A 12,343-nucleotide genomic window follows, 5' to 3' on the forward strand; every position below is an offset into this window, starting at 1 on the left:
GGATAAAGCCCCTGGTCCGAATGGCTTTACTATGGCTTTTTGGCAAAGTTGTTGGGACTTTGTTAAAGAGGAGATCCTAGAAATGTTCAAGGAATTCCACGAGCATAGCTCTTTCTTCAAGAGCCTCAACAATACTTTTCTGGTTTTGATTCCCAAGAAAAGTGGGGCTGAGGACCTTGGAGATTTTAGACCTATTAGTCTTCTGGGGGGACTTTATAAGTTATTGGCTAAAGTGCTAGCTAACAGACTTAAGAAAGTGGTTGGAAAGGTGGTCTCCACTTCTCAGAATGCCTTTGTGAGGGGAAGACAAATTCTTGACGCTTCTTTAATTGCAAATGAAGTGATAGACTTGTGGCAGAAACGAAAAGAAAAGGGCCTTATTTGCAAATTGGACATAGAAAAAGCTTATGACAACATCAATTGGAAGTTTTTGTTGAAGGTTTTGCAAAAGATGGGCTTTGGGTCTAAGTGGCTGGGGTGGATGTGGAGTTGCTTGTCCTCAGCCAAATTCTCAGTTTTGGTTAATGGAGTGCCAACTGGCTTCTTCCCTAGCACTAAGGGCCTTAGACAAGGAGATCTCCTATCTCTTTATCTCTTTGTTATGGGAATGGAAGTGCTGGATGATCTTATTAGGAGAGCTGTGGAGGGGGGGTTTTTATCAGGGTGTAATATTAGGGGTGGCAGTAGATCCTCTTTGAACATCTCCCATTTATTTTTTGCTGATGACACAATTGTGTTTTGTGAGGCTGGTAAGGAGCATCTAACTCACTTAAGTTGGATTTTACTCTGGTTTGAAGCGGCTTCAGGTTTAAGGATTAACTTAGCCAAAAGTGAAATTATTCCAGTTGGAGAGGTGGAGGAGATTGAAGAGTTGGCTGTTGAGTTAGGCTGTAGGGTGGGGTCCTTACCCTCTCAGTATTTGGGACTTCCTCCAGGGGCTCCTAGTAGAGCTCTTTATATGTGGGATGGGGTGGAAGAGAGAGTAAGGAGGAGACTTGTGCTTTGGAAACGACAATATATCTCCAAAGGGGGAAGAATCACTTTAATAAAAAGTACTTTGGCTAGCATGCCAATCTATCAAATGTCTATTTTCAGAATGCCCAAAATTGTTGCTAGAAGGCTAGAGAAAGTGTAAAGGGACTTCCTGTGGGGAGGGGGAAATCTGGAGGGGAAAATTCATCTAGTTAACTGGGAGGTAGTTTGTACAGACAAGGAAAAGGGTGGGCTAGGCCTTAGGAAGCTAGCCATGTTGAACAAAGCCTTGCTTGGCAAGTGGATATGGAGGTATGCTTGTGACAAAGATAATCTTTGGAAACAAGTGATTAAGGTGAAGTATGGGCAAGAGGGTCTTGGATGGAGGCCAAAGAAGGCTAATGGGGCGGTTGGAGTAGGGGTTTGGAAGGAGATTCGGAAAGAATCAGATTGGTGCTGGGATAACATGATATTCCGAGCTAGGAAGGGCACCAAGATCAGATTTTGGACAGATGTTTGGTGTACTGATACAACGTTGTCCCATTGTTTTCCTCATCTCTTCGTCATGGCTGTCCAAAGGAGTTCAATGATTGAGGAAATATGGGACCAAAATTCTGGTCAAGAAGGTTGGAACCTAAATTTTTTGAGGGACTTCAATGATTGGGAGCTAGATATGGTTGGGGATTTACTCCATATGCTGAGGGGTCATAGGCCTTCTTTGGAGGAAGACTCAGTTTTTTGGAGGCAAGGAAGAAATGGTCAGTTTAGGGTCAAGGAAGCTTATAGCTTGTTGACCAATCCTAATGATACAGGCTTTCCTTCAAGAAGTATTTGGGTGGTTAGGGTGCCAACTAAAGTCACCTTCTTTGCTTGGGAGGCGACGTGAGGGAAGGTGCTTACTCTAGATAGACTACAATGAAGAGGGGTGCAACTTGCGAATTGTTGTTTTTTAAGTGGGTGTGAAGAAGAAAATGTAAATCATATCCTTATACATTGTATAGTGGTTAGAGCTTTGTGGGATATTGTCCTTGGGTTAGTAGATGTTAAATGGGCCTTTCCAGAAACTGTAAAGGAGGTCTTAATTAGCTGGAGGGGCTCATTTGTGGGGAAGAAAAGGAAAAAGGTTTGGGACTCCATTCCGTTGTGTATTTTTTGGACGGTATGGAAGGAGAGGAATAGATTAGCCTTTAGGGGGGGGGTGTTGAATATTCAGAAGTTAAAGAATTTTTTTGTCTGTAATTTGTGGAGTTGGGCCAAATTGTATTTAGGTGAGGAGACTTTCTCCCTTATAGGCTTCATGGAGTGGGTAGCATCCACTTGAGGGGAGGTGATTCTTTTTGTCTTTGTTTTTTGAGGCCCTAGCCGCCTTGTATACCCCCTATATGCTTTGTGGCTTTTTGGCTCTTTATTAATGCAATTCCTTTTACTTATAAAAAAAAAAGAGGCGTGAGTGGCGGATTTATAGACTCAATTAGGTGAGAAGGGTGTTTGGACCCCTAGTTTTTCTAGGTGTGTAAATGATTGGGAGATTGAGGGTTTGGAGTGATTCTTGTCAAGGCTATAAGATAAAGTGGTTATTGGAGACAAGGAAGATAATGTGATTCTATTAAGTCTCTTTACACTATTCTAGAGTCTGGGAGATCATTGTCTTTTCCAGTAGAGGTTGTTTGGAATGGGTGGGTCCCTCTTAAGGCGTGTTTTTTTGCTTGGGAAGCATCTTCAGGAAAAGCACAGACTCTAGATCAGCTTCAGAGGAGAGGATGGATTTTGGCTAATAGATGTTTTCTTGGTCATATTGAAGAGGAATCAATTGACCACATTTTGCTACATTATGACAAGGCGAGGATGTCGTGGGAGGTTTTGTTGTCCCTTTTAGGTGTTTCTTGGGTGTTACCCTCTTTTGTAAAAGAGACTCTGCTAGGGTGGCACGACTCCTTTATTGGAAGGAAATGGAAAAATGTGTGGGAAGCAACCCCTTTGTGCCTTTTTTAGACATTGTGGAAGGAGAGAAATAGAAGATCTTTTGATAATGAGGAGCTTTAGGGCCAAGGACTAAGAACCGGTTTTCTTTGTAACTTGATGTATTGGACCAAGTTGTATATAGGTGAAGGACCATTGTCCTTATTCGACTTCATTGATTGGTTGGGTTCTTGTTGAGGGAATGAGTTTTTTTTTGTTCCCCTTGTCATTTTTTGATGCCTTTTGGTGACCATTGTATATGTCCTGTGTACTTTAGTGTGCCTCTTTGGCACTTTATTATTATTATTTGCATTTATCTATAAATGATATTTAGTCCATTATTTATATGTGGAATCTGTTACCATTTTCCTTGTATGTTGGCTAAAGATGCATGGCATTCACCCCCAAATTCCCAAGTCGTCTCTCCCTCTCTCACTCACTATTTTTCCAGGATCTGTCCTATTTCATATTACATACTCATGTTTCTCTCTGTTTTTCCATGATCTGTCTTATTTCATATTACATTGAGCACATGCTGCAAAATACCATCTGGTGGGAAGTTTCTTGTTCAACTTTTAATGTGCATTTATTTGAACAGAATTTAACTCTCAGTTAGCATTTATTTCAACAGAACATTAAAGTTCTTTTAAATAAAAAATGGACATACAAGAGAAGGATGATGAATCCTTCTAAATCAATAATTGTCTATGGAGTAAAATATGTAATAGGAGTTTGTCTGTCAACAGAACACCTCCTTGTCAAGGAAATTTATTCTCTACTTTGTCATGAGCTGTCACATTTTTCTTTAACCATACAGAGAAAATGCCTATATATGACTATTGGATATTGGCTGCATATAACCTTCTAATTAGTGTGATTTACTTCTATTTCAGCTGTCCAAACCTTTCTATTAGAGAGGCGATGGTGACTGATATCCTACTAGGAAAGAATGACAATGTAGAAGGTGTTCGAACATTCTTTGGGATGGACTTCTATGCTCCTTCTGTTATTCTAACAACTGGCACTTTTATGAGCGGTAAAATTTGGGTTGGTAGAACTTCTATGCCTGCAGGGAGAGCTGGTGAGTCAGCTTCACATGGACTCACTGAAAACTTGCAGCGCCTTGGATTTGAAACTGACCGGTTAAAAACTGGAACCCCTGCACGTGTGGACTGTCGTACTGTAGATTTCTCTGGATTGGAACCCCAGCATGGAGATGAAGAGGTCCTTCCATTTAATTTCATATGTAGGTTAACTAGATTTTTTCCCCTGCATAACTGGAGTTTTCAAATAATGTTTTGCAATTGACTCAATCCAAACATATTGCAAGCCAGGAAATTTTCAATTAGAGGGGCTAAACTAATAGTATGAAGATAATGTAATGATATTTATAATCACACTATATGTTCAACCCGAAAGGGAGAGTCTGACATAAAAGATCACTAGTACTTCATAATTCATTATTCAATGCTTAACCTGGTTAAGTGTGTGAAGTATTAGGTAAAACAATTATTTTTTATTTATTTTGATTTTCTAATACCAATTTGATTCCTAGTTAATTTTTATTATTTATTTATTTTTAAATCTAGTAGTATGAACAGATGAAAATTATAAGCTATGCTAACAAATGCAAGGATATAATAGTTTTAATACCATTTTTTTTGTACAGACTTATTTTAGTGGCAATAATATTAAAAAATAGACTATCTAAATTTAGAAGTTAAATACGTAAGGAAGTTAGAGAAATTGAAGATTGTGGAAAGTGGTAGAAAAGGTGAAAGAAGTAGGAAGTTTAGGTATGAAAATGACATTCTTGTTATTTTGTTTTTCTTTTATTGTTTTGAATTAGATGAAAAGTGAAATTGAGGTGTTTGTTTTCTTACAATTTCTTAGTCTTCCTATCTTTGTTTCTTTTTCTTAGAGTTACAAAAGATTTTTTTTGATGGGTAAATAAGGATTGTATTAATAAGAAATGAGGTATACATGGCGTATACAAAGTAAACAAAAGACCAAAAAAGAGGTGCGAAGACAAAAAAAACCAGTAAGTTGCAAATGATATGCAGTTTTCCTTTCTTAAAGTAGTGAACTTGTAAGAGACATTTACTTATGGGGGACATTGTTTTTAGAATTATGAGCTTGTAAGAGACCTTTTCTTTCCTAGCATTGTAAACTTGTAGGAGACAACTTATTTTCTGTTATTCCCTTTTTAACCCTCCTAATTTTTCCTGTTTATCCTTATTTGTTTTGTTTTTATTTCCTCATTTACCTATTTAAAACCTTATCTTATAACATTTGGGGGCCACGGGGAAATATTAAAAAATTTTAGGCGGGAATGGGGTGGACTGCCAAGTCGCTCCCCCTGTTCCATACCTACTGCAAGGGCTTTGGTTGACATTGCTTTTGCTTTTCGTCAGTAGAAGCTATTACTTCTAGCTGGCTGGACAGGTTGGTAGTTTGAGTTTGTATTGCAATAAATGCTAGAAATTCTTTATTTATTGTCTATTTGGCAAAAAGCTTTTTTAGTTCTCTTGCAACCCTGAAAAATAAAGCTACATTTATGTATAAATAAATATGTTATAAAAAAAAATCAGGTTTTTACACATAACAAACATATATTTGCAAAAGGAAAAAGAGGACCAAAAGGAAACCCTAGACAAAATTTAGCAAAAGATAACTAAAGTTGTGATTTGCATAAAATTTTGATTACCTCAAATGATTAAGATTGTGATCAATAAAAAAAAAAAAAAAATCAACTCAAAATGAACAAAGAGAAAATGAGAGAAAAAATGACAAGAAAGAAAAAAATGTGTTTAGATGAGATATATGGAGTGACGTTACAAGTACCCTCATTACAAGTTATTATTTTGATAGGGAAATATCTATTGTATTAATAGCGCTTAACAAAGAGTTCACTTAAATAGACATGGTGTATTCAAGGGCACCAAAAGGTCATACCTAATGGTAGAATATACAAAAACAACTCCTATCCACTACATAGAGCTCACCCAATCAATAAAGTCCAACATGGACAAAGAATGGTCTATAATGTACACTTTAACCCATTCCAAAAAATTATACATAAATGATTGTTTGATTACTTGATAAGCTTTTTTAGTATTCTCGAACATTCATTTATTTCTTTCCTTCAATATTGTCCAACATAGACATAAGAGAACAACTCTCCATGTCTTCTTCCTCTTTCTCCCAACAAAGGAATGGTGCTAGCTCTGGAGGACCTTCTCTATTCATTCTATCTCAAATAGAGTTAAAATTAATTGACATAAGATTGTTGCTTTTGAGTAGTGAACGAGGATGTGATCAATGGTTTTTTCTTCTTCCTTACACATATGGAATTTATTTGGTATCATTTATCCCCTCCTTTTGAGTTGGTTTAATATCAATATCATTTCCCATGCTTCCCAAGCAAAAAAGCTGACTCTTGATGGAACCTGAGGGTTCCAAACAATCTTGGAAGGGAACATCTCCATACTATCATTAGACAAAAAGGAGTAGAGAGGTTTTAGTGGAATATTACCACACTTTGTGTTCAATCAAACCATTTTATCCCTAATGTCTTTGTCAATAGATTGTGATTGGAATTTCCTAAAAACAACCTCCACTTCTTCTAGCTCCTAATCGTGGAATTGTCTTGAGAAATGAGAGTTCCAACATTTCTTTCCCCCTTCTTGTTCCCACACCTCAGCTACCCAATCCTCTTTGGTAGTGAGTATAAAAAACATAACAAGAAAAGCCTCTCCAAGGTAAACTTCATCACATGAGTATCCTTTCAAAATTTCACCCTTTGCTCATTACCCACCCTAAACCCGATCCTTTGGTTGAAAGTCTCCCACCCCCTTCTAATTGCCTTCCACTCTCCCATTCCATACCTTTGCTTAAAAGTCTCTTGTTGAAAATTTCACCCTTTCCTACACCAACCCAAACCCAAGAAGATCTGAAAAGGGCTCTCAACAATAGACCTAGATAACTAGTCGGGAGGGTGCCACCTTGCATCTTAGAACCCTAGAAAGGTCCTCTACATTGGAAACTAGCCCCATTGGGATCAATTTACTCTTCTCTAAATTGATTTTTAGTCCTAAGATTGTTTCAAACTACATAAAAACCCAACCAAATGGTTCATACGCTAAGATTGGCATCACAAGGGATGAGCATATCATTAGGAAATAGTAGATGACAAACATCCACATCTCCTCTTCCACCTACTGAAGAACCCACTAAGAAATCCCCTTTCTTAGCATTGCTTAGGATGTAGGGGAGAGCACCCATAGCCATAATGAAAAGGTATAAGGATAGCGGGTTTGTTTGCCTCAAACTTCTAGTACTCTGTAAAAAATTTGATAGGGTCTTATTAACTAGTATAGAGAATTGAGTTATAGAAATGCACCACTTAATCCACCTTATCCACTTAAAGCCAAATTCCTTTTTTTTTTCGAGACTCCCAATAAAAAAATCCTGATTAACATGATTGTACACCTTCTCAATATATAAATTACATATGACCCTAATTTCAAAGCTCTTCAACCTTGAGTCAATTACTTCATTTGCTATGAGGATTGCGTTTAGGATTTGTCTATCCTCCACAATAGCATGTTGAGTAGTTGAGACCACCTTGCCCGCCACTTTCTTTAGTATGTTAGCCAAAACTTTTGCTAAAATCTTGTAAAGCCCGCTGACCAAACTTATTGGTTTGAAGTCTTCTAAATCTTCAGAACCCCCTTTGTTGGGGACTAACATAATAAAGGTGGAATTGAGGCTTCTTTAGAAAGAGCCTTACTCAAAGAACTTCTCAAATAATCTCATCACCTTAGTTTTCACTAACTTTCAATTGAATTGCCAAAAAACTATAGAAAAGTCATCTAATCTAGGGGCTTTATCCCCACACAAACTGGAAAGGGTTGAAAAACCTCTTCCTCAAAGAATGTAGACTCAAGGGACTTTGAGTCTTCATTATCCAAAATATCAAACGACTTCCCACTGATGCTTAATCTTTACTCTCTTGATTTGGAAAGAAGACTATGGAAAGCATTTATCACTCCCACCTTTATATCCGCATCCTTTGATAACAATTTACCATTCATCTAGATTTTAGCTAAAATAGTTTCATCTTCTATGAGCATTAACCATGGTATGGAAGAACTTTGTTTCTATCTCCCTCTTTTAACCATTACTCTCTTGATTTCTGCCTCTAAGAGACTTCTTCCATTGCTCCCCACTTACTATGCTTCTCCATTGAAAGGACTCCTTCCCTTTCCTCAGCAAAGGCTTCTTTATTCCATATTTTCAGATCTCATTTCAATGCTTTTAATTTGAGAGCTCAAATGTGATTGAACGAATCCCAAACATTGTAACTCACCCACAATTTCTAAGGTCCTTGAATCTTTTCACTCTTTGCCACATATTTTCAAATCTGAAGGATGTTTTGCCTCTTGTCATCTCTCCTCCATATGATAAAATGGAAGATGGCTGGAGTGGGAGAACCTTTTGAATAAGACTACTGAAGTGGTTTTCTCACCATTTAGAGACAAGGAAATGATATATTTTTTTGATAGGAAACGAAAAAGGAATATATTAATAGAAAAAAGAAGTACAAGAGAAGGATGAGGAATCCTCCCACCAAAGAAAACTAAACTATAAAAATACGAAAACAAGAAAATACAATGTAATAATGCACAAACTCTCTAGACTAGACCAACCCAAAGGAATTACATGCCGCTAGCCAATCAAGTTGTAACACAATAAGGGGAGTCCCCTTAAAGACCTTGGAACAAAAAGCCCAAAGAGAAGCAAGGAAATGAATAGAATCCCAAAGATTCTCTGAATTCCTTGCTTTATCCTAAAAAATCCTTGCGTTTCTTTTCCATCACACAACCTAAATTATAGCTATGCACGCAGAGCTTGCCACAAAACTGTCCCTCTCTTAGATAAACCAAAACTATTGTATTCTTGATGCATTCTTGATGCAAACTAATTATTCAATCCACCACTCCATGTAAAAGGACCACTAGCTAAGGGTAATTCCCTTAAATGAAGTCCCTCATTGCTGCAGACTATCTCAAGCAGTTCCTCCTTTCCACAGGATGCTTGCCATTTTGAAGTCCCCTCTTATGCATTAAGGGTCATTCCAAAGCCGTCTTATATCACCTAATTCTGCCCGAAAATCCTCTCTCCTCATTATAAACCAGCCTATACACCCTTGTAAACATCCAAATGAAGTTGTCCTCATAGTTTTTGAAATGTAAAGAGATTGAATGTGCCCCCACTTCCATATCAATTAACTCTGGTACCCTATTATCCTAGAAGGCTAAAATCCCCTTGCTTGATCCCTAGCTTCTATTGCATCTCATTCCAAAAATGTGCCCACATCCAAACATTTCACAATTTGCACAAACATTTGCTGGACCTGTATTTCTTGTAATCTGCACCCAAACTTCTCATTACAAGTTATGCATTAGAAACAGAACAAATTTTGAACCCAACACTATTTAAAGCACAGACGAAAATAATTTCAAAGAAAGCATGAAAAAGAATAAAGCCTCACTAAGGTTGGATTTATTGTTGCTTGATAGGTGCCTCTTGTCCTCTATGTTTGAGAGAGTGATGGTTAGGCTAGGTTGTTTTCTTGGGTTATAATAGGGCACACTTGGTATTATTAGTATTTCATTATGAGGGAACATGATAAATTTGGCACATGAAAGTTCTATGAAATATGGAATTGAGGATTGGATCAAGTGGCAAAGATTGGGTGGGGATGTAAAAGGTTACAAGTTCCAGTCCCATCAGGGACCAACAAAACTCTAAGATACAATCGAATTCTCTTAGAAGCCAAAAAAAGGATTTTGTGAGTAGCACCGGTTTGCTTTCATTTGAAACAATTTTTAAAACAATAGGCAATTTTATTAAAACCATCCAAATGCATGTCTTATTGGGCTGAAAAAGCTACTTTAGGCAGAAGAAGCCATAATTGCAAATTAGATATCAATAAACAACTTACTCACATGGTATATTTATTGAATTGAACTCATTAACAATATTTTTCATTGAGTCTGTCATTTAATATATCCAACAATGCTAGCCAACTAGCAATCTGAATTACCAGTTTTTTTGGTTGGGAAATTTCCTAGATATTTTCTTTATTGTATTTGTTGGTTAACTAGACAATTATTTCTTTAGGAATTTTAAGCCAAACTAAAATGACACCAGTAGTGATTTGATGTTTATCTCTTCCATTTAATGGTGAAAAGTGATGTATTTATTACATTTATTATTGTGTTTGAAATATGGGTTGATGATAAACAGGTGAGCTGGTTTAGCTTTGATCCTGATTTCCATATTGAGAGGGAACAAATGTGCTGCTATCTGACACGTACTACAAAGAGCACTCACCAGCTAATTAAAGAAAATTTGCACGAAACTCCCACTTATGGGGGGTGGGTTGAAGCCAAGGGACCCAGATATTGCCCCTCCATTGAAGATAAGGTAAACTTCATTGTGTGTAATTCTCATAGATTTTGTTTTATTTAAATTTTGTAAACCTCACTTGATGTGGGACCACAAACACTCCCAAAAGCCTAACCTAATGAGAGTTAGAGGTAGCTCCATATACAAGGCCTAACCAAGGTTGTTAATTAGCCGATATGGGATATTAAACTTCCGTTCGACCTACGTCATATACCACCACTTGATTATTGGTGTCCACATCAGCGAGTGCAAGGTGAGTTAGGCTAAACCTTGCTTTGATACCAATGATGCAAGACCACATATGCTCCCAAAAGCCTTAGCTAATGAGAGGTAGAGGTGGCTCCACATATAAGGTCCAACCAATGTTGGTAATCAACTGGTGTGAGAGATTGAATTTCTATCCATCCTAAATTATCGCCCATCATTTAAATTAATACTAGCTAAATTGAATTTGTATCAACAGAGTCATGGTTTGTTGAGTGAGAAATGTGAGAAAGGGGACTACTTTATACTTGCTTTTAATTCTTAATAAAACAAATATTCCTCTTTGATTTCTTACTAATATTATGAATCTGTTCCATTTGGTCTTTCATAGTACATTATGCACTTTAAAATGTAATTATTTTTTCTTACCATATTTAAAGTGCAATTTTCTTGGATTTTCAATATGTTTGGTTGTGATATATCTGCATTTCTCTATAGAATTATGTGAATTGAATTGTCAAACCCACACAATAATTAACTTGACTTTAGATTGAGGTAATGATGATATGGTAGTTGCCACAATTGTAGGTCCTTTATGATTGTTCTAGCTATCTAATGATGTTGGTATTGGTCAGGAATTAATAAAAATTTAGTGGACACAAAATTAGTTCTGTATAAAAAAGAAAGAAAGAAATTCCATAATGCTTAATACAAAAATAAACTGTAATTTATTGGAAGTGCTTGTAATTGTCATAGCTAAGGTGTTGTTTCAACGATTGCGAGGGGTATGTATGAGATCATCCATCTTTCACAAGGAGCTTTCGTTGATGGTAGACAAATTTTGAATGCAGTCTTAGTGGCTTAAATGGTAGATGAGAAAGACATTTTGGGTAAGAGAGGGTTATTTTTATGATTGATTTTAAAAGAACTTGTGTTCATGTTGATTGAGAGTTTCTAGATCATGCTTTAGAAAGAAAAGGTTTCTAAAAAAGATGGAGATCTTACAACTCAACTGAACTGCGGTTTGCGATTCAAAAGTTTGAGAGTGTTGGGGTTTTTCTTTGTTTTTAGTTTTCTATAGTTGGGTGTTTTATCTATTGTTCGGTTTTTGTTTTTGTGGGAAGGACTTCTCATCCTTCTCTTGGTTTCTTCTCTTTCTCTTGTATCTCTTCTTTCTTTTGTATCTTTTCTTCTATTAATATATTTTTCTTTGTTTCTGATAAAAAAAAAAAAAAGATGGAGATCTTGGATTCATGGATGTTTATTTTTTTGTAAGTTTTGCGATGCCAATAAACTGACATGCTAAAGGATAGGAGGATGGGTTAAACCTTCAAGGGGTTTAAGATAGGGTGATCCACTTTATCTATTTTCTTCTACCATGGTGGTAGATGTGTTGGGCATATTGAAGTTGAGAACAAAGGAGTGTGGTATTTTTAGGGCTTCTTAGTGGATAGAAGTAGAATGAAGGTGACTCATTTACAGTTTGTTGATGACACCATATTCTTCTCAAGAGCCTATTCAAATGAGATGTGAAGTCCTAATCTAGATAAGAGTACTTTATTGGGTGTATCAATGTGAGTGAAGATCTACTTTTTGATTTGGTTGCCACTTCATATTGTAAGGTTTTATTTTAGCCTTCATATCTTACTTGTGTCTTTCTTTAGAGGAAATCCTAAAGTTGTATCTTTTTGAGATCTAGTTATGAATAGAATTTCCTGATGATTAAATAGTT

At 36.6% G+C, this 12,343-nt stretch overlaps 1 protein-coding gene across 3 annotated transcripts in view; it reads left to right on the top strand.

The window, feature by feature from the left end:
• LOC100243047 (uncharacterized) overlaps nucleotides 1–12,343 on the top strand; it is a 70,952-nt gene that overhangs the window by 13,472 nt on the left and 45,137 nt on the right. For all 3 annotated transcript variants that reach the window (XM_059736549.1, XM_002263975.5, XM_019219492.2), the window contains exons 5-6: nucleotides 3,825–4,155; nucleotides 10,246–10,425. In XM_059736549.1, the coding sequence (XP_059592532.1) occupies nucleotides 3,825–4,155; nucleotides 10,246–10,425 (511 nt within the window). The remainder of the gene's footprint in view (nucleotides 1–3,824; nucleotides 4,156–10,245; nucleotides 10,426–12,343) is intronic.

The sequence above is a fragment of the Vitis vinifera genome, chromosome 4 (genome assembly GCF_030704535.1).
Source record: "Vitis vinifera cultivar Pinot Noir 40024 chromosome 4, ASM3070453v1".
Lineage (NCBI taxonomy): Eukaryota > Viridiplantae > Streptophyta > Magnoliopsida > Vitales > Vitaceae > Vitis > Vitis vinifera.